The sequence below is a fragment of the Hyperolius riggenbachi genome, chromosome 4 (assembly GCF_040937935.1).
Source record: "Hyperolius riggenbachi isolate aHypRig1 chromosome 4, aHypRig1.pri, whole genome shotgun sequence".
In the NCBI taxonomy this organism is placed as follows: Eukaryota; Metazoa; Chordata; class Amphibia; order Anura; family Hyperoliidae; genus Hyperolius; species Hyperolius riggenbachi.
This window is the reverse complement of record NC_090649.1, coordinates 116,341,234-116,366,105: the sequence shown is the minus strand read 5'-3', so window position 1 is coordinate 116,366,105 and position 24,872 is coordinate 116,341,234. Positions and strand designations below refer to the sequence as shown.

Here is a 24,872-nt window from a genome sequence, read left to right as displayed (position 1 = left end):
TCGAGCTGATACTCAAATGCCAATGACTTCCTGGAAGAAGAACAGAGAACACCAAATTGGATTTTTTTTTTTTTCATAACAAAGTGCATATTATCGACAACACTGAACAGAGAACCTGGGACACAGGGAACAAACCTTCCTTTACCCCGGGACACAATGATGGAGGAGGAGGAGGATAATGGAATGATGATTTCATTAGAAAATGCAGATAAAGCCAGGAGGCCAGGCGAGGACTGATGAGTGATGTGAGACGACAGAAGGGAAGGGAAGATGCCTGTAAAGAGAGAGGGAGAGGGAGGGGCCATGCGGTGATGAGAGCAGAGTAAGGTGAGGAGGGAGAGAAGAGTGATGGCTGTACACAGATACAGAATCACAAGGTAAGATAAACTGGAGGGGGAGCAGACAGAAGATCTAGTGTCATGGCAATATCAAATCTTCATTTCCTCACATGCCTGACAAAGGCTGCCCAAGATTTAATCATGGCCTCTGAAAGATTGTCAGATTCGCAGAAATCATTTTTTATGGATGAGGAAAGGAAGAGGAGCCGGTGGAATCACAGCTTCTGTGCCCGGCACTCGCCTCCGCTGGCCGGCAGGAAGGGGCCGCATTAAAACTTAACGTGCGTCTCGGCTCCCATTATTTTCTAATATATGTGGAAGCCACACTTAGCATCCAGGTGCCTCTGTTTCCTGTCATATTGGAGCACCTACATATGCCTAGGAGTAAAGCTAATACAGCCTATTCAGGCTTAAAGGAAACATGAGGTGAAAATAAAGTGATGAGATAAACCATTGTATCTATCCTCCACCTCCTAAAAATGACTTTTTTTTAATTTTAGATATACCATAGTTTTATATTTTATATTGAAATCTAATTTTAAAGTTTTTATTGTTTCATTGTCTCTGTTCAACGACACATGCATGAAAGTATGCCAGAGCTAAACTCTTTGAACTATAGATGCTTCTTTCTGCTCTCAGATGCCATTTTCTGTTAGAAAAGTGTTTTATAGTTGTAATTCCTTATAAGTGAAGGTTACGCTATAGTCCGTACCCAGTCCCGATCCGGACAGAAACTGCCACTTGCATACCTTAAGTTTAACTACTTCAGGCAGAGAAATAAAAAAAAAGAACACAGCATAGTTATTTGTATGCCATGCACTGTACATACACATGCCTATCTCATCATGTCACATGTAACTTTGTGTATACTTTAAAGATGGGTCTCACTTCTTAAAGACTGGTTGAGTTATTTTTGGCCGCTGGTCAGTTGGGCGCAGGGCAAGCAGAATGACCGCTCACCCTGTTGCTTCTGAATCTCTGGGCGGCGTTTAACGCTATACCTCCTCTGAATTATATCAACTCAGAGAGAGAAGTAATTTGGGGTCCAGCGATCACCGGATCCCCAATTTACCCATGTGCAAGGTGCAAACTATAAAGCCACCTGACGCTACACGGGCGGCGCTGTGTGCCCAGATGACCTGAAATTGGTCTTGGACCAGTACTAAAGAATACCCAAGCATCTTCTGGTTCACATTAAACTACTTGGGTATTCTGTGATACCTTTTTCTGATGTCTTCTGCTGGCCACACAGGTTTGAAAGCAGTCTTCTTAAATGATCAGTTTTTATACAGTCGTAAAGTAATCTAAAGTGACTCTTATGGCCCATACTCACGGGCAACTAAACTGCCTGTCGCTTGCACACGGGAGCGTGTGCGCGACAGGCCAGCGACAGCTCGTCGCCAGGTCCTTCCGCATACACACGGCGGAGGGACCTGGCAACGGAAGCTGTCGCTGTTGTCCCTCCCCCCGCCGGAAGCGCCGTCTATTTGTTATCATGTTGCTGTCGCTAGTCCGCATACTCACGCGGACTAGCGACAGTTGCGGCGGAGTTGCGGCGGCGACTGTTGCCAGGCGATTGAAAGTTTCAATCGCCTGGCGACATCAGCGACGGGCGACAGTTCGGGGTGCGCGCGCGTGCAACGCCGCATACTCACGGGCGATCTGTCGCCGCAACACGCGCGCGCCGCGTGTTGCGGCGACAATTGTAGCCCGTAAGTATGGGCCATAAGGCCTCTTTTCCACAAACTGTTGATAGGCAGTGAAATGCCTCCCAAACTCTCACAACTGCTTACTGCTGCCTGGTTACTGCTCACTGCTGTCTGGTATCTGCTTGTTGAGCACACAGCTCAACAGTCCATGGAAAAGATGCTTTAAACAGTTACAAATAAATGACCCCAAATTGTGTCTCTTAAACATTATTCACTGTGTGTTAAATCGTATTTCTCCTTTACCCTATTTACTCACATTGCCCGTAAGCTACTCACATTGGATACGACCTACTTTGCCTGTCCTTTCAGACCAGCATGTAACAGTACCCTCCCATTTCATGAGGTGGTAACAGTGCCCTCCCATTTCATGAGGTGGTAACAGTGCCCTCCCATTTCATGAGGTGGTAACAGTGCCCTCCCATTTCATGAGGTGGTAACAGTGCCCTTTCATTTCATGAGGTGGTAACAGTGCCCTTCCATTTTATGAGGTGGTAACAGTGCCCTTCCATTTCCTGAGGGGGTAACAGTGCCCTCCCATTTCATGAGGTGGTAACAGTGCCCTTTCATGAGGTGGTAACATTGCCCTTCCATTTTATGAGGTGGTAACAGTGCCCTTCCATTTCCTGAGGGGGTAACAGTGTCCTCCCATTTCATGAGGCGGTAACAGTGCCCTGCAATTTCATGCTTGAGGATCTGGGATGTGTGTCTGAAATCATCTCACACCTAGTTGCTATATATTCTTGGATATGCTTTCTTATGGCTGTTTTTACCTCTCTACTTAGGTGAGGTCTCCCTCACTTTCGGTGTGTGGCCTGGCGGCGATGCAGGTAATTTCGGCGCGCACTCATCTCCGCGCTGCGCCTGACCTGGGCACCGCCATAGACATAATGTTATTATGTCTATGGTCGCGCACCAGTGTAATTCGATCGCCAGACCCAGAATTACTTCTCCTTCTGAGTTGCTACGACTCGGAGGGGGAACAGTATTTAACACTGCCCAAAATTTGTGTGGCTGCAGGGTGAGCCGTCTTTCGGCTCGCCCTGTGCCAAAATCGCAGGCGACGAGTATCCACATGTGACCTGGCGGGTCCTGGGGTCTATTTATTTGCATGTATTGCATTATCTTATCATTTTAGGGTTTTACAGTGGGAAGCAAAAGTTTGGGCAACCTTGTCAATCGTCATGATTTTCCTGTATAAATCGGTGATTGTTACGATAAAAAATGTCAGTTAAATATATCATATAGGAGACACACACAGTGTGCAATAAGTATTTAAATAAAATTAAGCAGGTACATACATTTGGGTACTGTTGTCATTTTATTGCTTCCAAAACCATTAGAACTAATTATTTGAACTCAAATTGGCTTGGTAAGCTCAGTGACCCCTGACCTACATACACAGGTAAATACAATTATGAGAAAGACTATTTAAGGGGGTCAATTTTAAGTTTACCTCCTCTTTAAATGTACTCTGAAGAGTAGCAACATGGGGGTCTCAAAACAACTCTCAAATAACCTGAAGACAAAGATTGTTCACCATCATGGTTTAGGGGAAGGATACAGAAAGCTGTCTCAGAGATTTCAGCTGTCTGTTTCCACAGGTAGGAACATATTGAGAACATGGAAGACCACAGGCTCAGTTCAAGTTAAGGCTCGTAGTGGCAGACCAAGAAAATTTTCAGATAAACAGAAGCGACGAATGGTGAGAACAGTCAGAGTCAACCTACAGACCAGCACCAAAGGCCTACAACATCATCTTGCTGCAGATGGAGTCAATGTGCATCGTTCAACCATTGGCACACTTTACACAAAGAGATGCTGTATGCGAGAATGATACAGAGGAAGCATTTCTCCACCCACAGCACAAACAGAGCCACTTGAGGTATGCTAAAGCACATTTGGACAAGCCAGCTTCATTTTGGAATAAGGTGTTGTGGACTGATGAAACTAATATTGAGTTATTGGGGTGTTATGCATGGTGGAAAAAGAACACAGCATTCCAAGAAAAAGACCTGCTACCTACAGTAAAATATGGTGGTGGTTCCATCATGCTGTGGGGCTGTGCGGCCAGTGCAGGAACTCGGGAATCTTGTCAAAGTTGAGGGAAGCATGGATTCCACTCAATATCAGCAGATTCTGGAGACGAATGTCCAGGAATCAGTGGCAAAGCTGCTGCTGCGCCGGGGCTGGATCTTTCAACAAGTCGATGACTCTAAACACTGCTCAAAATCCACTAAGGCATTCATGCAGAGGAACAAGTACAATGTTCTGGAATAGCCATCTTAGTCCCCAGACCTGAATATAATTGAAAATCTGTGGTGTGAGTTAGAGAGCTGTCCATGCTCAGAAGCCATAAAACCTGAGATGTTTTGTAATGAGGAATAGTCCAAAATACCTTCAATCAGAATCCAGACTCTCATTAGAACCTACAGGAAGCATTTAGAGTCTGTAATTTCTGCAATAGGAGGATCTACTAAATATTGATTTAATTTATTTTTTTGGTGCCCAAATTGATGCACCTGCCTAATTTTGTTTAAACAATTATTGCACACTTTCTGTAAGTCCAATAAACTTCATTTCACTTCTCAAATATTACTGTGTGTGTCTCCTATATGATATATTTAACTGACATTTTTTATCGAAACAACCAACAATTTATACAGGAAAATCATGATAATTAACAAGGTTGCCCAAACTTTTGCACCCCACTGTATATGCTAGCATGTCACATATTCATAGAAGCTTTTGAGATTTACCTCATGTATTCTTTTTAATTGCTAAATTCTTGACATAATTTGTATTCTTGTTCTGTTGTCATTTTGAACCTTTTTTTTAATCAATAAAGCTGACGTGTTAAGTAAACAACACAAAAAAAAGAGAGAAAATTATCAACGCACTTTCAAATTATGTTTTCTATGATTTTTTTTTAGGCTCCCCGGGAATGAAGATTTACATTGACCCCTTCACTTATGAAGACCCCAATGAAGCTGTGAGAGAATTTGCTAAGGAGATTGATGTCTCCTTTGTGAAGATTGAAGAAGTAATCGGGGCAGGTAGGAATTCAGTGCACACACCCTCCCTATCATTAAAGCGGAATATAACCCTGCATTTCAACTTTGCTCTAAAACATTATTTACAGCATATTATATGCAACCAGCATTTATTTTTTTACTAGACCAGCATTGGAAGGGTTAAACACAGAGGTTTAAAGTTCCGTGGAGAGATATGCAGAAGTTCAGATAGATACATTTAACTAAATAGAATGTAACAAGTGATAAATGTTACACACTCTTTGGCTGTCCTCCAGCTCCTTCTCAGTCAGAGAGAGTGAGTCACATTCCACACTTGGATACATTTATGGAAACAAAATATATCTATGTAAGCTTCAGATGGGTCTGCAGTTCTCTCCAGGAACTTTAAAGCTCTGTGTAACCCTTCCAAAGCTAGTCTAGTAAAAAAAAAAATGCTGGTTGCATATAATATACTGTAAATAATGTTTTAGAGCAAAGTTGAAATACAGGGTTATATTCCGCTTTAAATGTAAATGGCCTCAGTTGACTAAGAATTACCACATTTGGTAATGCAGAACACAGCTGATTTTACCATTCACCTTGCGAAATGCCAATTAACTAAACCTACTACCGCACTCAAAAGTAAAATTACCGAATAGTTAGATAAATTACTGACTTGTGCGTTAAATACCTCAAGACATGACAAGAAATCGCAATTCACAAGGATTAAAGCATTTGGTAAATCAAATAAAAGTGTTCAGTATTTATCCTCCAGCTTTGACCAGCCGGTAACTCCATAGCCATGCGGTAAAAGTTGACAGATGTAGCAGACAGCCAATTGGGAGAGCCAGACCGCCAATAGGGAGAGTCGCACAGCCCTGATTCTCACCCCATTTGATCCGATACTCTGGCGGACGGGACTTCAGAACGGCAGAGCAGGAGAAGGAGACATTTAAAAAGATGTTTCCGTATCCCTTTAGATGTGCATATCTGTATACTGATACATAGAAGAGCTCTCTCTAGTTAGCATAGATGTACATCTAAAGGGATGCCGTGGATGCACTGTACAGACTTGTAAGACAAGACTGATAGCTTGCTACCTGACCTGCTCAACAGCTGGTGAGACTACCAAGCACTTGTTGAATTGAAGCATGTTTTTCGGTAAATTACCAAACTTATACTGCATGCAAAGAAATCTTAGTGATTTTAGATAAAAGTGTAAAATACTGAATGCTGTATTTTACCGACCTAAATTATTTCACTGAACTGTCTTTAGTTAGTTGAGGCCAATGTGTCTTTTTTTCCTGTTGCATAGAAGGTGACCATATGTGGAAAACAAGTCACTAAATGACATACTTAAACTACCAGAAAAAGTAATGCTTCTGGTGTTGCCTTGGTACTTGCATACTTTAAAATACCCAGACGTGATATCTAGTGTCAGTTGTGCCAGGGCTTCTGTTATTTGTTCAGATCTTCCCAAGACAACTCCTAGTTGATAATTTTCTGCAAGAATGAAGATATTCTCAACAAATGTCACGATGGGGGGAGGAGGAGGGAGGGGGGTGTACATATTGTCATGTGACATATGCCCAGCAGCCCAGGGCACCCCCTTCAATACCAAACACACGGGGGACACTAAAGTGCCGCAAGGAAGGAAAAAAGGCAGTTAAAGGAAGTATTCAATTTAAATTAACAATCACCTTGTAATAATGCCCTCAGGCACTTATGTTGTGTGCCTGGAGGTTCAATGTAAAGCAGCATGTTTGTATGGCAGTGGCAAGAATGTAATAAATATATATTTAGGAGAAAAGTGCTGGACAAATTGCAATTATAATTTTTAATATAATCAAATGGGAAACATGGAATCAGCAGAGAATGATCTGGATACAGCATTCAGAGTTCAGTGACAATAAACTTATGAAACATGAGGCTGGATTTAGTGTAAAAGGGTTGTGTGCTAGTTAGGGAGGATCAAAGAGATGCACATTCTTCCGAGTTGATGCAAATTTTTATGCAAATGTATGCAGTTTGAAAATTGACCAAACCCAGATTTAAACTGATTGGTCCTTTTTCAAGATGCATATATTTGCATAGAAATTTGCATAATTTTGGAAGTGTTTGCATCTCATTGATCATCCCTAGTGCTAGTATAATGTCCATCAAGAATAACATGGCTGTTTGTGTGTCGCAGGAGAGTTTGGGGAGGTGTACAAAGGCCGTCTGAAGCTCCCTGGGAAGAGAGAAATCTATGTCGCCATTAAAACTCTTAAAGCGGGATATTCTGAAAAGCAAAGGCGGGACTTCCTGAGTGAGGCCAGCATTATGGGCCAGTTCGATCATCCCAACATCATCCGACTAGAAGGTGTGGTGACCAAGAGCCGACCAGTGATGATCATCACAGAGTTCATGGAGAACGGGGCACTGGACTCCTTCCTGAGGGTGAGATACCACTTCATCCTCTTCTTCCTATTCCACTTCAGTACCTTATTTTCAGAAATTCTTCATTCAGGTACTGATGTATCCTTCTGCGCAATTTTTTTTATAGTATCCCTAGATACTTCTCCTGCTGGAGAAGCATACTAAAGGATGCTTGAAAACGATTTCTCTAACAAATCTGGCTACAGAGTACAACAGGCCAAGGAGATAATCCTTCCAGCGCAAAAATACTGAGTATTGATCAATAAATCATATTTGAATCAAAAATCTGACCTTAAAGTAAACCTGAAGTGTTTAGAAAATAAAAAAACAGATACTTACCTAAGGAGGAAGAAGACTCTGGGTCCTATAGAGCCTTCCCGTTTCTCTCCTGGTCCCCTCATTCCAGTGCTTTCTTCCCTATTAGCAGTCTCTGTCCGATGGGTCGGAGACTGCTCTCTTCTGCCACGGGAAGTCTTCGGGAGCCCGAGTTCTCCAAAAGACGGGCAGCTACGTAGTGGCCATGTGCAACCACTCGTGCATGCGCAGTATGGAGCTGCCCATCTCCAGGAGCACTGGGATTCCTAAAGACGTCTGTAACTTCCAGCGGCGGGAGATTTGAACTGGGTAGTCGGCACTGAAATGAGGGGACCGTGAGGGCTCAAAAGGACCCAGAGCTTTCCCCCTCCTTAGGTAAGTATCTTTTTTTATTTTAAATAAACTTCAGGTTTGCTTCAAGGTACCAATTACCTGTACATCTACATAAGTCTACAGAATCTATAGAATCTACATAAGTTGTGCCTGTACACACCTACCCACTGCTTCTCATGGTAAATCCAGGCCTGACTATGAAGTAGATTAGTAGACTCCCTTGTGCAATCCACTGATCTATTTCATTGTCAGGCCTGGATTTACCATGAGAAGCAGTGGGTTGGTGTGTACAGGCATGACTTTTGTAGGTTCTTACCTAGAGGTTCCACTATTGGAGGGGTGTCTGTCCCCAGGGCCCTTGACTAAGCTAAGCACAGAGCTATGTTCATGCTGGATCCACATTCATATCTCTGTGCATTGTCTGTTCTTATCCTCATTCCTCCCAGTCTTCGTAATCACTCCTTAAAAAAAATGACTTTTATGTCAATTCAAAAATTCAGACAGGAAGAGGCAGGCTTGCTTGGATGCTCCCTCCTATCACCCTCACATTCCCTCCTCTCCCTCCTCTGAAGGGGAGTGATTGGGGCAGGGGAGAGAAAGGAATGAGAAGGTGATGGGAAGGAACATCACCACAGGCCTGCCTCTTCCTGTCTGAAAATCTGACTTTAGCCAATAGTCAATTTGTTTTGAGGAGTAATTTACAGGGACCAGAGGAGCAGGGAGAGGAATGGACAATGCACAACGGTATGTGGATCCAGCATGAAAATATATCTGTGTTTACCTTAGGTTCCTTGGTTCAGGTGTACTTCAATTTTGGGATCTGATAAGGCTGACTATATTGGTGTAGACAGGTGTCCAAAGTCTGGCCTGAGTGCCAAACGTGGCCTACTGAGCATTTTCCAGTGGCCCCCAAAGCTCTTGTGTGATTTTAATTGCATGCAGCCCTCAGGCCGTTGCTGTGGCACCACATGCATCATTGTTTAGGACCAACCTGTGTCATCCCTCTTCCTCCCTCTCAACTCTCCTGAAGTCCCATAGGAATGAATATAAATCTACAAAGAAATGGCCTCCAGAGTGTATACTAAATGTCAGCCATTTTTTATAGTCCTATAGTGATCTCTATGGGACTATGGAAAATGCCTTCAGAAGTCCCTGTGGGGAGGGAATATGAACAAAGTCATGGGCCTGGACTTGATGACTGAAGGGCAGCCAATTATGCCAGCAGCAGCCACTCATTAGCTGATGCCGCTGCACACTGAAGGGGAAATGCTGACTGCACACATGGTAGATAATTTATTTCCTTTGAAAATGTTTTATTTGACAAGACTATAATAGGCACACTGTACCTAGAGGCCATCAGAAAAAAAAATTGTGTTTAATTTCTTTAGTTCGGCCCCTAGCTATCTAAAGACCGGTGATATGTCCTTTGGTCCTAAGACCGGTGGTATGTCCCCTAGTCCAAAAAGTTTGGACTTCCCTGACTTAGGGGTAATTTTTTTTAGATGAAGGCTTTTTATAAGTTGCTGTAAACAACATGGATGTCACCCGTTTTTCACCGATGGTTCCCACATTTCTCAGCTAAGTGATAAGCGGTGCCAGGCTGAGCGGCAAGCAGGGGCGTAGCAATAGGGGGTGCAGAGGTAGCGACCGCATCGGGGCCCTTGGGCCAGAGGGGCCCTGAAGGGCTCTCCCTCAACCACAGTATTAGCTCTCTATTGATCCTATGCTGGTAATTATCACTTCTATAGATGCTTTTATTAGTAGTTATCATTAACAAACTGCTCCCCATCCCCTTCTTGCACCTCTGACACTGTGGCTGTCCTTGGCAGGTTTTGGTGTGCCGTATCAATTGTTATGTATGGAGCGCTTGGGGGGCCCCATATAAACCTTGCATCGGGGCCCACAGCTCCTTAGCTACGCCACTGGCGGCAAGAATAGTATTCTAATTTTTAAGGAAATTGGAAATACATATTGCATAGCCAAATGCACAGGCATCTATCTAACTGCAGCAGGGGCGCAGACAGTGCCTATTTCATCTATTTTTATTTACTCTGGAGGTCTCATTTGCATAGATAAGGCAGCTGCTGTTTAACGTAATAGGTGAACATTTTCATATGTGCCTTCGACTAGCTGGAAAAATTAAAACCGCTGTATTTTTGTAATCTTTGTCTTCTCCTCTTTGGCACATTAATATACAGCCGTGCTCAGACAGGCATACATGCATAGTGAGTGTGCCGGCCTATATTGATGAAGTTGTCTGGAGACACTCTGCAGTGTGATTTTGAAGATGGAGTACCAGCCAAATGCTGGCTGCAGATGACCTAAAAAAATCTAATTTCAGCCTCGGATAAAAATAGGGACATTAATTGGAGCCTTGGTTCCTCCTGAAAGTAGGTTATAAGATCCAATCCTCAGGGGCCTCCCATGTCTGAGAAGCAGAGTGGCGCTCAGCTTGGTTTGTGGTTCACCTGTACAGAACACAGAGAAGCTCGCGTGTCGGAGGAGACATTAATATGTCTCGGCTGCTCTCTCTCTACAAGCTGGTGTCTCTGTTAGAATTTCCTGTTCATGCCATCATGTTTTTCCTCCAGGCACAATGGTCTTTTCTAATAGCTTCTGAACTGAGAGCCCCTGCCTGGGTATCGTGTATTCCTACCTGTGGCAATTAGTGAAAAAGAGTCTATCTTTAGGAGATGAGTGTCTCATAACCATTTCTGGTCCAGGAAGGTGATCCTCATAAGTCAGTGATGCCTAGAGGCAGGCCTGGCACACCATTCCATAGGGGATATAACTGAACAGAGGCAGGCCTGTCTCATTATTCCATAGGGGATATAACTGAACAGAGGCAGGCCTGGCACACCATTCCATAGGGGATATAACTGAACAGAGGCAGGCCTGTCTCATTATTCCATAGGGGATGTAACTGAACAGAGGCAGGCCTGGCTCACCATTCCATAGGGGATGTAACTGAACAGAGGCAGGCCTGTCTCATTATTCCATAGGGGATGTAACTGAACAGAGGCAGGCCTGGCTCACCATTCCATAAGGGATGTAACTGAACAGAGGCAGGCCTGGCTCACCATTCCATAGGGGATGTAACTGAACAGAGGCAGGCCTGTCTCATTATTCCATAGGGGATGTAACTGAACAGAGGCAGGCCTGGCTCACCATTCCATAAGGGATGTAACTGAACAGAGGCAGGCCTGTCTCATTATTCCATAGGGGATATAACACCATTCTATAGGGGATATAACTGAACAGAGTCTCATGAAAGTCTGAGAACCAGTCTTTATGTCAGTTTGTGTGTGTGGGTAATGTGTGTGTGTGTGTGTGTGCGTGCGTGCGTGCGTGCGTGCGTGCGTGCGTGCATGTGTGATGTGTAATGTGTATGTGCGGGTAATGTGTGTGTGGGTAGTGTGTTTGTGTGTGGTTAATGCGTGTGTGTGTGTGTGTCATGTGTAATGTGTGTGTGTGTGTGTGTGTGTGTGTGTGTGTGTGTCATGTGTAATGTGTAATGTGTATGTGTGGGTAATGTGTGTGTGTGGGCAATGTGTATGTGTGGGTAATGTATGTATGTGTGTGTATGTGTGGGTAATGTGTATGTGTGGGTACTGTGTGTGTGGGTAATGTGTATGTGTGGGTAATGTGTGTATGTGTGGGTAATGTGTGTATGTGTGGGTAATGTGTGTATGTGTGGGTAATGTGTGCAGAATGAAAATATTTTATTCTGTAGAGTTCTTATCTTAATTCAACCTATTAAGAGTCTTGTCTCATTTCCTAGAGCTGGTAGTCATTATATTTAATTAACATGCAAATACACTGCACACTCATGTGATGGCATTCATTATCAGCATACAGTCAGTCAGACATTTGGCAGGGCAGCAGCTGCTGTTGCCTCGCTATGCCTGACAGAGCGGACTGTCAAAGTTATCATCAGACAAAGTAAACAGACATGTATAAATCTTTCATGAGACTCTACTTGATGAAAGTGTAACTGCAGCTCACACTTTCCCTCTTCCTTTTGCATAGTGGGAGGAAGTGTTTACACATCTGTGAAACTTGAATTAAAGCGGACCTGAACTAAGAACATGCTCTCTACTCTAAAAGATAAGCAACAGCATAATAACCTTTAAAGAAAAAACATTTCTTTGTTACAGCTGATACAAAACCTGCAATACATCTGCAGTGTGTCTACTTCCTGCTTTCATGGAAGCAGACATAGGGTTAACATCCTGTGTTTACAAATTAGCTGCACTGCTGAGGCAGCCAGCTGACACAGATGAGAGATCAAATTACAGTTGTGCTTAGTCACAGATGAGGGTGGAATTAGACAGGCTAAACTCTCTAAATACATATAGGGTGCATTTCTCTATGGTTTCCTTCTGTCTTGTGCAAGAGTTCAGGTCCACTTTAATAATGAAAGGCTACTTATACAGTAGTGATAACTGAATGGCCATACAATAAGTAGGTCCAGAGATACTGGTTAAGAGATGTGCAGATCTGGACTTTTCCTGTAAAGTCACTCAGAGCCCCTCCTCTTTGACCTGCAACGCCTTCCTATTCATTCCATATAAAATGAGCATCTTCGCTGACCAATAGGAATTCCCTGGAGCTGGACTCACTTTATTTTCACATTCATCTTCAAGAGATTTCAGCAGTTGGTAGCTATTAACGATACAATCCCCTGGACGATCAATTGTCTGATTCGATTGTTATGATTCTATTAGATTAAGGCTGGAATCCACTAGTGCGAATCCCTAAATGCTCAGCTAATGAGCGTTTCTGCAATGTAAAGTATATAAACGCTGGCGTAATCGCTCATGAATCGCTAAACAGAGTGATTTCGCTAGCGTTTTTTAAATTACTGCATACTGTAAAAAAAAAAAAAAATTAATTGAAAGGACCAATCAGAATTAAAAGCACTAATCGCAAATCGCTACACAATCGCTGGCAAAATGCTTACACGTTTTAAAATCACTAACAAAATCGCCAGAAAACGCTTATTAAAAACGCTAGCGATTGTGATTACTGATAGCGCTTTGTAGTGGGTTCCAGGCCTCATGCAATCAGTTGGTTTTTTTTGGATGGATTCCATCAATCTGACTGGTTTGGTTAGCAGTTTCTTCTTCCAATAGTGGCCCCAAGTGATTGTTTTGCAATCTATCAAAATTATCAAATTGGATAATCGATCATCTGTGTGTGTATATTGTTAATGGCCACCTTTAAGCTACCTTTAGATTTTCACTGTTAAACTAGGACAACACATCTTTTTACTATCACCTGGCGGGGATCAGGAAACAATCCCTTAGCAACAGTTCAGAGCCTGGTGATGTGCAGACGAAGGCTAGCGATTGGTCTTGTTGCTATGTGGGTGGGCGGAGGAACAACTAGCAGTGCACAATGAACCAGACTCCCTGGGGTGGGGGAAACAATGTGATCTGGGCTAGTCAGGCGTTGTTAAGAATCCATCATGATGGATCCTTAAAGGACCACTACTGCAAAAATTGTAGAATTTAAAATACATTAAAACACATACAAATAAGAAGTACGTTTCTTCCGAAGTAAAATGAGCCAGAAACTACTTTTCTCCTATCTTGCTGTCACCTTCAGTAGGTAGTAGAAATCTGACAGAACCGTCAGGCTTTGGACTAAGCCATCTCCTGGGAGTTTCTCAGGGTTTTCTTTATTTTCAAAAACCATTAGTGAATGGCATTCGCTCTGTCCAACTGCTAGAAAAGTGTGCAGCGAGCAGGGAAGCTGGTCAGCGTCTTTGTATAAATCCTTTTCAAGGGGTGTCTATATAAAGGATAAAGGCCATGCTGAGATCCCCTATGATGAGATGGACTAAACCAAAACCTGTTGGTTATGTCAGATTTCTACTACCTGTTGTAAGTGACAGCAAGATGGGGGGAAAGTAATGTATGGCTCATTTTAATGTGGAAGCAACGTACTTCTTCTTTAAATGTATTTACATGCATTTTAAATTTTACAGTTTTCTGTGATAGTGGTCCTTTAAGCACAGTTGGGCAGCTGCTGCACACACATTAGATCAGGGCTGCCTATCAGGGAGATTGCGATATAACAGTAGATCACAAAGGACTTCTGGGTAGATCCAGCACCCCCCACCTGATGTCGTACTCTCTCTATGACTTGGATCAGCTTAGTGCGATTCCTTGTCCTGAAGTATTGCACAGCTTGCAGAAAATTTTGATGATACAACGAGGGGAGCCATACATTTAGAAGAACCATGTGCTTCCACTAATTACGATATTGTCAGACACTGAACATGATATTGTGACTCTGTATGACTGAGCACTGTTCTGTTTGGCTTACTTTATGATATGCATCTAATTGACTGGTGACTTGTGGTAATCTGGACTGCCGTTGTGCATGTGCTGTGGTTGTGGCTTGCCTCTGTAGGTAGATTCTACATGGCAGTGGTAGATCAGTAGATCATTATCATTTTGTAATTTTCGAAGTAGCTCCCAAGCTGAAAAAGTGTGGGCACCTCTGCACTAGATGATCAAATTATCCTTGGCCGAAATGGTCGCAATCAGATGCTTCAGCCAAGATATCTAGTGTGAGAACGTAGCTTTAGAGCATTGCTGGAAACTTGTTTTTGATCTCGTACGGAAATCTAGTGTCTGTACAGCTGTCCACAGACATGATGGAGGCTGGGTGCACATATAGCAGAAACGCTAGCGTAGCGGGAAACGCTGCGTTGTATGCAGCAATGTTAGTCCATGGGACGCAGAAGAAGCTGCGTTTCACTGGGTTTGTATAGTATGCGTTCTGCAGACCCTGGTAGTATTGCATAATATGCAGGCTGGCTGCCAAAACAATAACAACAATAACAATAATATTTATATAGCGCTTTTCTCCCTGGGGACTCAAAGCGCTGTGACCCTGCATTATGCAGTCTCAAAGGCTAGGGAAAAGAGGTGAGTTTTTAGCCTTTTTTTAAAGCTGTCCAGAGAGGGAGCCTCTCGTACTGATTGTGGAAGTGAGTTCCATAGAGTAGGGGCTGCGTAGGAAAAGGCCCGGGCACCAAATGTTAAGTGTATCCTGGGAATAATCAGCTTCATCTTGTTGGCAGAGCAGAGGGTGCGTGGAGGGGCATACAGTTCCAATAGATCCGCTATGTATTTGGGTCCCATGTGGTGTAGAGCCTTGAATGTCAGCAGGCAGATCTTAAAATTGATTCTCCATTTTACTGGCAACCAGTGAAGAGTTTGCAGTACTGGGGTGATGTGTGAGCTGCGGGGGGCATTGGCTAGGAGTCTGGCTGCAGCATTCTGTACTAGCTGTAAGGGGCGCAGAACTTTTTCTGTAGATCCGATGAACAGGGTGTTGCAGTAGTCTAGGCGGGAGGATACAAATGCATGAACCAGGGCAGGTAGGTCTTCAGCTGGGATAAGGTGTTTGATTTTCGCTATATTTCTTAGATGGAAGAAGGAAGACTTGACGACAGCTGATATCTCCTGTTTGAGTTTTAGATTTCCATCCAGGATCACCCCAAGGTTTCGCACAGAGTCTTTATACTGTACAGTATCTCCCCCAATTGCTAGTTTGAGGTGGTGAGCGTTTTGCACTTTATCCATCATGTGTGGACCACCTACCACCAACACCTCTGTTTTGTCAGAGTTCAGCCTCAGCCAGCTGGTGTTCATCCAATTTTGTAAATCCACTAGACACGCATTTATGGATGCTGATGGGTCTTGGGTGCCAGGCTTGAAGGACAGATACAGTTGTGTGTCATCTGCATAACAATGGTATCCTAGGCCATAGTTCTGGATTATTTTGCCCAGTGGGAGCATCTAGACTGCAAAGAATAATGGTGATAGTACAGAACCCTGTGGAACTCCATAGGGAAGTGGCACTGGATTAGAGTAGTGAGTGCCCAGACATACTTGCTGTGTCCTGCCAGATAGGAAGGTCTGAAACCAGCTAAGAACAGTACCCCTTAGGCCACAGTAACTCTTCAGTCGCTGGATTAGTATTTCATGATCCACAGTATCAAATGCTGCAGACAAGTCAAGAAGAATCAAAATTGAGCAATCACCCTTGTCCCTTGCAGTAAGTAGATCATTCATTACTCGGACTAATGCTGTTTCAGTGCTGTGCCTTTTGCTGAAAAGTATCAAAGATGTTGTTATCTGTAAGCCTGGCTTCCAGCTGGTTGGCGACTACTTTCTCGATAACTTTTGATAGGAATGGTAAGTTCGCAACAGGTCTGTAGTTGGTTACAGAATCAGGATCTAGTGATGGTTTCTTCAAGAGGGGTTTTATGATTGCTTTCTTTAGTTCTTCTGGGAAAAGTCCACTTTGCAAGGAGCACTGAGTGATTTTGTGAAGTGCTGGCCTGATCAGCTCTGGGCACTGCATTAAGGATCCAGTTGGGCCAGGATCCAGGTCGCAGGTAGTGGGGTGGAGACTTTGAATGAGAATTCCAAAATCTTCTTCACTCAGAGGGCCATATGCAATTCACTTTTTCACCTGAGTTTTCTCCTAGGAGATAATTTTTCATCTTCAATTTAAAATAACTTTCCGGCACTTTTCAACTAAAAAAGTACCAAAAAGTACTTGAGAAAGTACTATTAAAATTATTTTGAGTATTTTCTTGCTTGCTGGTGGCTTAAAAGGCATTTTATTGACAAGTTAAAAAAGTATCACCTAGGAGAAAACTCAGGTGAAAAAGTGAATTGCATATGGGCCAGAGTGTCAAAGACTTGCCATGGTGGTACGGTAGTAGGCAGATGCAAAGTCCAGTGGTCAATTGATGTTGGTGTAATGCTGGCACGGATGGTAGACACCTTGTTTGTGAAGAAGGCAGAGAATTCTTCACACCTTTCCCTGGAGTATGTGGTTGGGGCTTTTAGGCAGGAAGGATTGCAGAGTGATTCCACTGTGTGGAAAAGTTGACCAGCTCTGTTGTTGGCTGTAGATATTTTGTGCGAGATAAAGTCTAATTTTTTCTTTATTATTACTTGTTGGTATTGTCTGAGGTGTTGAACTAGGCTAGATTTGTGCTCCTCAGTCCCTGATTTACGCCACTGTCTTTCTAGTCTGCGCCCTTTCTTTTTTAGATCCATGATGGTTTTGTCAAACCAATTAGCTTTCTGCTTTTTGGTTGCTGATTTAGTGCGCCATGGGGCAATACTGTCAAGTGTTTCATATATCGTGGTGTTGTACTGGGTTACTAGAGTGTTTGGGTCCATTTGACTGTGGAGCAGATTTGTAAAATCCAGGTTGGCAGTTATCCTCTCCGGAGTTAATTTATTCAGGGGACGGATTTTGATTGTTTCTTTAGGGAGCTGCTTGATAGGGTGATGTTCAATAGTAAACTGAAGGCACATCATGAAAGTCTATGGTAACGCACTGCGTTTTTCATGCGTTTTTTAATGTTTTTAATTAAAAAGTAAACATCTCTGATGTGTTTCCACTTCCTGTTGTCTTCCTAGTGATTTGCATAAATTTAAAGGAAAAAAAGCATACAAAATATAGAAGCATTTTCCATTAGCGACCTGCAAAATGCATTAAAACACACACAAAACGCATGAAAAACGGCTATGCGTAAAAAATTGCACCGCAAAACACACCAAAAACGCAATAGCTAATCGCAAACGCACCATCCTAAAACACTACTTTTTCACGCTGTGTCATATGTGAATCCAGCCTTAGTGATCTGTTATGATGGGTCACTGAATGATGTACAAACAAGTGGTGCTTCCCGCAGCAGCTGCCATTCTTCCAACTACCGCTAGTCGCCCCCTCCCTTCCATAGAGCAGTGCTGTTGCTGAGCAGTGTGTTTGTAAAGCCTGGCACACACTTTCAATTATGAATAGCCAATCACTGACCAATTTTACCACCTCTCTGTAGGATGAGAGTCAACAGATATCGAATAGGGATGATCAAAGATGTGCAAATTCTTCCGAGTTGATGCAAATAACACATTTATGCACATTTTTATGCAGGTTAAAATTGATTGGTCCTTTTTCAAGCTGCATATATTTGCATAAAAATTTGCATCATTTCGGTAGTATTTGCATCTCACTGGTCATCCCTAATATTGAATATTATGAGCAGATTGTGTAGGGAAACTCTCATACTACATGGGGGTGGTAAAATTGGTCAGTGATTGGCCAATCCTAATTGAAAGTGCGTAGCAGGCTTAAGCTATTGTTCCTAAATCTGTCATATAGAATGATCAGCAACAATCGTTCTGATTGAGAATCGTTGCCTTGCCCATCTGTTCATAGCATCAATGCAAGAACTACTGATTGTTTGACGTGCAGTTTTCATAGACAATAACCTCTGGCTGTGCATTACTTTTTATCGTATAATCACCTCCTATTGTCCAGGTTAAAAACCTGAGCATAGATCTGTCACAGATTATTTCAAGTTCATTGAATGCCTCCCCCCCTTCTGCTAATGGCTATATTATGACTTTGGTTACCAAGCCATTAATATTCCATCACGTAGCCTGCATGCTCTGCCTTATACAGTACCTCACAAAGGAGCATGCGGTGAATACAACGAGCTTGGCTTATTGGCTTGTGTTCTGCACACAGCTGTAGTATAGCAGCTCTTCTGTTTTTTTCCTGTTTACGAGCTGAATGTAAAGTCCTTGGTGTTTTATGATGCAGAAATAAAGGATAATACCTGAACAGGGTTTTTCAGGACTTGGAATGTTTACTGAACTTTTATGCGAGGCAGACAAAGTTATTCTATTCAGAATAAAGGTGATTAGATTAAACTGTTCCAGAAGAACATTTTGTAATATAACAAGGGCAGCTTGTACTTTCAGCAGTCATACCGGGTAGCCGTTTAAAAGGCGACTCCGCTTTAGTATAAGAAGCTGTGTAACATATATCATCACTCTGCAAAGGCTTTAGTCTGCAGCTGCCATATGTTTTTTTTAGAAAACTTGCTAGAAATCATGGCAGCAGTGTATGGCTTAGTGATAAAGATACCCAGAATCCGCTTGCACACGCCCTATTGGACGCGTTGCATGCCTCACTACGTGCACCTCCTCCCTCCGTAGTGAGGCTTGCAACGCGTCCTTTTGCTGTTTGGAGCGCAGGCAGGACGGGGGAATTATGGGTAAATAACCCCTTATCATCCAAACGCACAGCTGCGGCAATTAAGGCTCATTTTAATTATGAATTTGAGTCCTTACGGACTTGTGATTACTCGTGAGCCCATCCCTGGTTGTGCATTTGCTTCAATTACCATTATTGCATAGGTATTCATGCAATAGATCCTACATGTTTCACCCCAAAGAAGGGGCTTAGTCAGAGGTGATAAAGTGATACAAGCAAGCAGTACAAATGAATCTCACTGTATAAACATTCTTACACAGGTTTATTTTAAAATACGGTACTAGAAATATTAGACAATTTAATAAGGACATTTTTTTTAACTGAGGGAATGTGGAGATATGCTCTAATTATTATTATTTTTTGAATCTTCTTTAGCAAAATGATGGTCAGTTTACAGTGATCCAGCTGGTGGGAATGCTCCGAGGGATTGCAGCTGGAATGAAATACCTCTCGGAAATGAACTATGTGCACAGAGACCTGGCAGCCAGGAACATCCTGGTGAACAGCAACTTGGTGTGCAAGGTGTCTGACTTTGGACTGTCTCGCTATCTGCAGGATGATACATCCGACCCAACATACACCAGCTCCCTGGTAAGATGACTTGCAAAGGTTATCAATATGTTTTATTTAAGAAGAAGGCCAGGAAGCACTCTGTGAACTACTTCCTTAGTAATCTGGCACAATGCATTATAAAGCACTCTGCATAGAGGTAGCTTTATCTAGGAATATCGCAATAGAAATTGAATAATTGGGCAGAAGTGGAGCAGTTGCTCACGGTGACCAATCGCAATCCTTGGTCTGGAAATCTGCCTACGGCATGTTACCGTAGCAATGATCACGTTACTCGAGTACCACGGGTTGCGCTACCGTGCCTTCCTGTTGGAGCTAATGGCCTCGTGGGTGGGACCATGGCTCTGTTTTTAGGCCAATCACTGCACTCGCTGAGTAGTAGTGAGTGCAGTAGTGAGTGCAGTGATTGGCCCAGTAAAGGAGCCAAGGTTCCACCCGCGAGACCATCAGCTCCAAGATAAGTTTCCAAATGTCTCCCCCATAGGCTGAAGCTGCGCTGGGCACAGGACGACATGGAGCTGGGGGACAGCAGATGACATGGGACAGCACGGCAAACAGGAGGATGTACTAGTAGGAAGACAGAAGGGGACACGAGGAGATCAGAGGACACCAGGAGGACGGGGACACAGGAGGAGAGGGGATAGAGGAGGACACAGGGACAGAGGGGGACACCATGAAGATGTGGGGACAGAGGAAGACGGGGATCCAGCATTGGAAGAGGTGGCTCAGTGGGGAAGACAGTGTCGTATTTGCGGGGAAACACGGTAATAGCATACCGTGCAGTACACTGCTGGTGGCAGTGCCAGTGATATTGTGCTCTTTCTCCGCACAGCAGTATTACCGCTGGTTAGTTCAGCAGGCCCATAGAGGTGGGCGCTGGCCTTTACTAATTGTTAAGGGAGGAAGGGCTGGCCTTTCTACATTTGCATTAAATCAAGCAGATGAGATCTCACCATCACGACTGTCAGGCTTTGATAATCTGCTCATGTCTTGTCGGAGCCCATAACATTCAGGCAGCAATCAGCTGTGATTGCTCTGAAATCTGACTAGTGGTTAAGCCACTCTGCAAGTCTTCCCTGATCATGACTCAGTTTGTACATATGCATTGTGTTCTTGCAAAGACTGCTTTGGGGAAGTTTATAAAACAATATCAAATCAAAATTGCCTTGCTGGTGTGTGACACTTAGCATTATTGGCCTATTTTACAGGTATTTTCCACTGATTGCAAAGCCATGCTAAATCCACCCTCCGTTCTGTTACAACCTCAGATTAGCAATTCTGTTTACTTTTCTGTTTCTTCTCCTCCGTGAAACCGTTTTTATGCCTAGGCAACCTATTGATTACTGTGTGTGGAAAACACAGTTCCTGCACCTCATGGGGAAGGCATTGCAGGACCAGTGGCATTTCTAGGTTGTTTCGGTATGGGGAGTAATAAAACTGTAATAACTCATTGCATGGAAACGTATTTCTTTTACACGAGGTGCAGATAAAAAAGCTGTAATGCTTCCTCCATATCCCCATCCTGTTTCTGCATGCAGCTATGCCACAGGTGTCAAACACAAGGCATGTTCACCGAATGCAGCCCTCCTTGCCATTTTATGTGGCCCTTGACAGCTTCCAATGTCTATTAATTGTAAGCAGCAAAAGAAAGACTGTACACTGCCTTCCAGTCCAAAGGAGAACACGGGTGGCAGTGATTCTGACTGAAACATTGTCAGTTTGAGCCAATAAACCATGGGACCTCCCCCCAAAAAGTAGCATGGTGTGCTCTGTCCTTGGATCCAACCCCCCTCCCCCAGTAATTGGTAAATCATACACACACCTACACACCTTCCCCCCAACATCATCTCCCCACATAGCAGAGTAGCACAGCAGAGCCGTGTAATGTTTACCTGCTGTAGCATTGCGTTGTCTCTTCTGTTCTTCCTGGCAGTCGCATGCTCTCTGTGCTTTCATACTTCCTTTTCTGATCATGTGACGTGCTTCACTAACTAGAGGTATGCTGCATAGAGCATGTGGCTATCAGGAAGATCAGAGCCGAAGAAGCACCATTGTAGGTAAAAATGAAACTGCGCTATTCTGCAGAAGGGTAGGAGCAAGCCACCCACGGTCACTAAAATTACATTAGTTTGAGATTGTTCAAAAAATGTGGCCTGCGACTTAGACTATGTTGTAGATTTTGACCCCTTTCATGATTGATTTTGACACCCCTGAGCTATGCCAAAAAAGCAAATAATTAATTGTAGAGTTACTCCATCTCAGAATTACACTGACCAACTGAGAGCTACACCGTCTATCTGAAAGTGACACTATGCAGCTGGGAGTTATATTGTCCAACTGAGCGCTATATTTTCCATCTGGGAGTAGTAACACTGCCCAAATGAGAGTTCCATCTAAGAGATATGTGGCCCAGCTGGGGTCTATACTGCCCAACTGCGAGCTACACTGCCCAACTGCGAGCTACACTTTCCAACTGCGGGCTAGACTGCCCAAGTGAGAGCTATACTGTCCAGCTGGGAGCAACAGTGTCAAATTGGAAGTTACACTGCCCAGCTGAGAGCTATACTATCCATTTGAGAGCTTAACTGTCTGAGTGCTACATTGACCAACTGCGAGTTATACTGCTTAATTGGAAGCTTCATTGTTTGGGAACTTCATTGTCTAGCTGAAACTACAGTGTCTAGATGAGCACCACACTGTCCAACTGAGAGCTACATTGACCAAGTAGGATATATATTGCCCAAGCTGGAGCTGCATTTTCCCGGTGAAAGCTACCATATGCTGGAAAGCTCTAGAGCTCTTGAGACTATAATTTAGCTAATGGTTCCTTCGAGAAGAATGTTTGTTGAAAGTAGCCTTGGATATGTACATCACTTGTGCTGTAAACTTAATTTCTGTTCCCCAGTTATTGGGTGTTTGTTTCACAGGAAACCTAAAGTTAGAGCAAAATTAAGGTTGACATCTTTACTCTTTTATTTGAAAAAGAAAAATGCCCTTGACCCAGCTAGGATACTGATCTTTTGGCTTTGGTAGGTTAGAGTCACACAATAAGAATTCTGCACACTGGAGTTAGAACGCCTGATCTCCTCACGTGTACCAAGTCAGTGATTCAGAAGCATGAGGAGCAAAATATCTGCACATCAACTGGGAAAGTAGCAGCTCAAATCAAGAAAAGCCGGCAATGGGATCTATCAGATATAGTTTGGAATGCTGCTTATCACAATCGGGTGATCTCTGGCTCCTCTTCTCAGTTTCATAGCAGAACTAATATTTGCTTTTTTTCTCTGCAACCAGAGAGTTAATTTTGGAGATTTTTGGTTTAGATAAATAATCATAAAACTCAAGGGCTGGCGCCTTAAGCATAAATCTTTGTTAAATAAAAGAACAAAGCTCCTCTTACAATGGATAACGGCAAATCTCAGCTTTGCAAACATAATGGAGATGGTATGTTTGAACGAAGCAGATTTTTCCCTGGGCGCAGCTCACATCTGGTCAGCGTCGCAGATCCCGTTGTCCCTCCCTTCTTGCCCTCACTATTCCACTTTTTTTTCTTTTGGTGCTTTGTAATCCCATCTAAATCCCATCCATAATGCATAGCTTATTTCTTGGAAGTGATGAGTGAATAAAGTACTTTTCAGTTTATGTTAGTCAGATGCTGAGGAGAATTCATTGCTCGGGAGATGTGGTGAGGTCCTGAATGAGATGTCTTTATCACACTAGATTAAATGCATTTCCTCGAGCCAAGCTTCCCTCTGCCCTTGAAATAAGCGGCAATATTAATAGAGTCGCGGTGTGCCGGGAGCTGCCACCTTGAGCCTTGAGATACAGTCCCTCACCGAAGAAGTAACAGGAATTGTTGAATTCTGGAACATAATGAACAATCGTTCTCCACTGCAGTCTACGGTGTCCTTCCCAGTGTTGACATGTGCATTGTTGTAGTCCTGGCGGTGCCTATTATGATGTTAATGCAGACGATGCCCAGGCTGTGCATGCAGGGCTGTGAGAGAAAGAAGCTAAACCTTGGGATACAGCTCTGCAGAGAATGAAGTCTTCTGGCAGGCTTGTTTTAACTGAGTGTATTATATAATGTTCACCTCTTGTGTATCATTCCTGCAATAGATGATGGTAGCTTCTACTCAATGGAGGTGACAACACTGGCTAGGCTTATGCATTTTTGTCGTAGTAAAAGCAAGATTCAGGGATTTCAGCTGTGGAGAGTTGTGGTCAACCATAACCAAAGCACCTGGGAGACCCAGTTAGTTCCTTTTTATAGAAATAGGAGGATAAATACATGTGTTTATCTCCTCAGTTTAGTTTCACCTCGGGTTCACTTTAAGAGCTGTAGGGCTTCTCAAGTGGGTGGTGCCTTTTACCCTTTAAATGTTTCACATGTGTTGTTTGGAGTTACAGTTATGACTTTGGGCTGATTATCAGCCTTTTTGATTATTGTATTGTTACACTTTTTTAAGATTTTGGACCCCACAGAGCTTCTGCTGATTTTTGTGCACTATGTTTATCATATGAGCCATGGCACGCTCAGTCCTTCACCTGTGAGCACCTATAACAGGATTAAGCACTCAGACATATCTTATACTGGCAGACTAATTGGTTTCCTAGCAGGCTGTCCTTAGAAGGTGGTAGGCACCTTAGAGTGGCAGATCCTTTGAGGAACAGATAGTGATACGAATTGTTCTGTTCTCTGTAAAGCACTGTGTAAAAAGGATCAGCACTTGTATAAATCTATAGCAATCCTATATTAGAATCTCCCTGTCACTCCGTCCTCCTGTGTCTGTTGGCTGTGGGCGGGCTTCGGGCAGCAGTCGGGGCGCATGCACGGGCTGGCATGCACTGTTATTAAATTGGCTTTGTGGCTAGTTTTAATATAACATCTACATACATCTACACTAATAAGAGTAGATATAATGATAGTATGAAGTTCTCTACTGAAGTTATTAGACTGTGAGCCCTAAATAAAGTTTAGTTGTGTAAAGTAGTTTTCAGACAACCATGAGAGTTTGGTGTGATGGTATTTAGGTTACGGATCCTACCTAATACAACCGCAGGTGTCTGCGTCC

At 43.2% G+C, this 24,872-nt stretch overlaps 1 protein-coding gene across 6 annotated transcripts in view; it reads left to right on the top strand.

Moving 5' to 3' along the window:
- The window catches only part of EPHB1 (EPH receptor B1), a 436,698-nt gene that overhangs the window by 351,557 nt on the left and 60,269 nt on the right, over positions 1-24,872 (top strand). For 4 of the 6 annotated variants that reach the window (XR_011031350.1, XM_068280411.1, XM_068280410.1 and 1 more), the window contains 4 exons: positions 2,830-2,874; positions 4,978-5,100; positions 7,250-7,497; positions 19,603-19,818. Coding sequence is in view for 5 of the 6 variants with exons in the window: in XM_068280411.1 (XP_068136512.1) it covers positions 2,830-2,874; positions 4,978-5,100; positions 7,250-7,497; positions 19,603-19,818 (632 nt within the window). In the remaining variant the exon portion in view is untranslated. The remainder of the gene's footprint in view (positions 1-2,829; positions 2,875-4,977; positions 5,101-7,249; positions 7,498-19,602; positions 19,819-24,872) is intronic. The other 2 variants (XM_068280414.1, XM_068280412.1) reach the window with 1 other exon arrangement.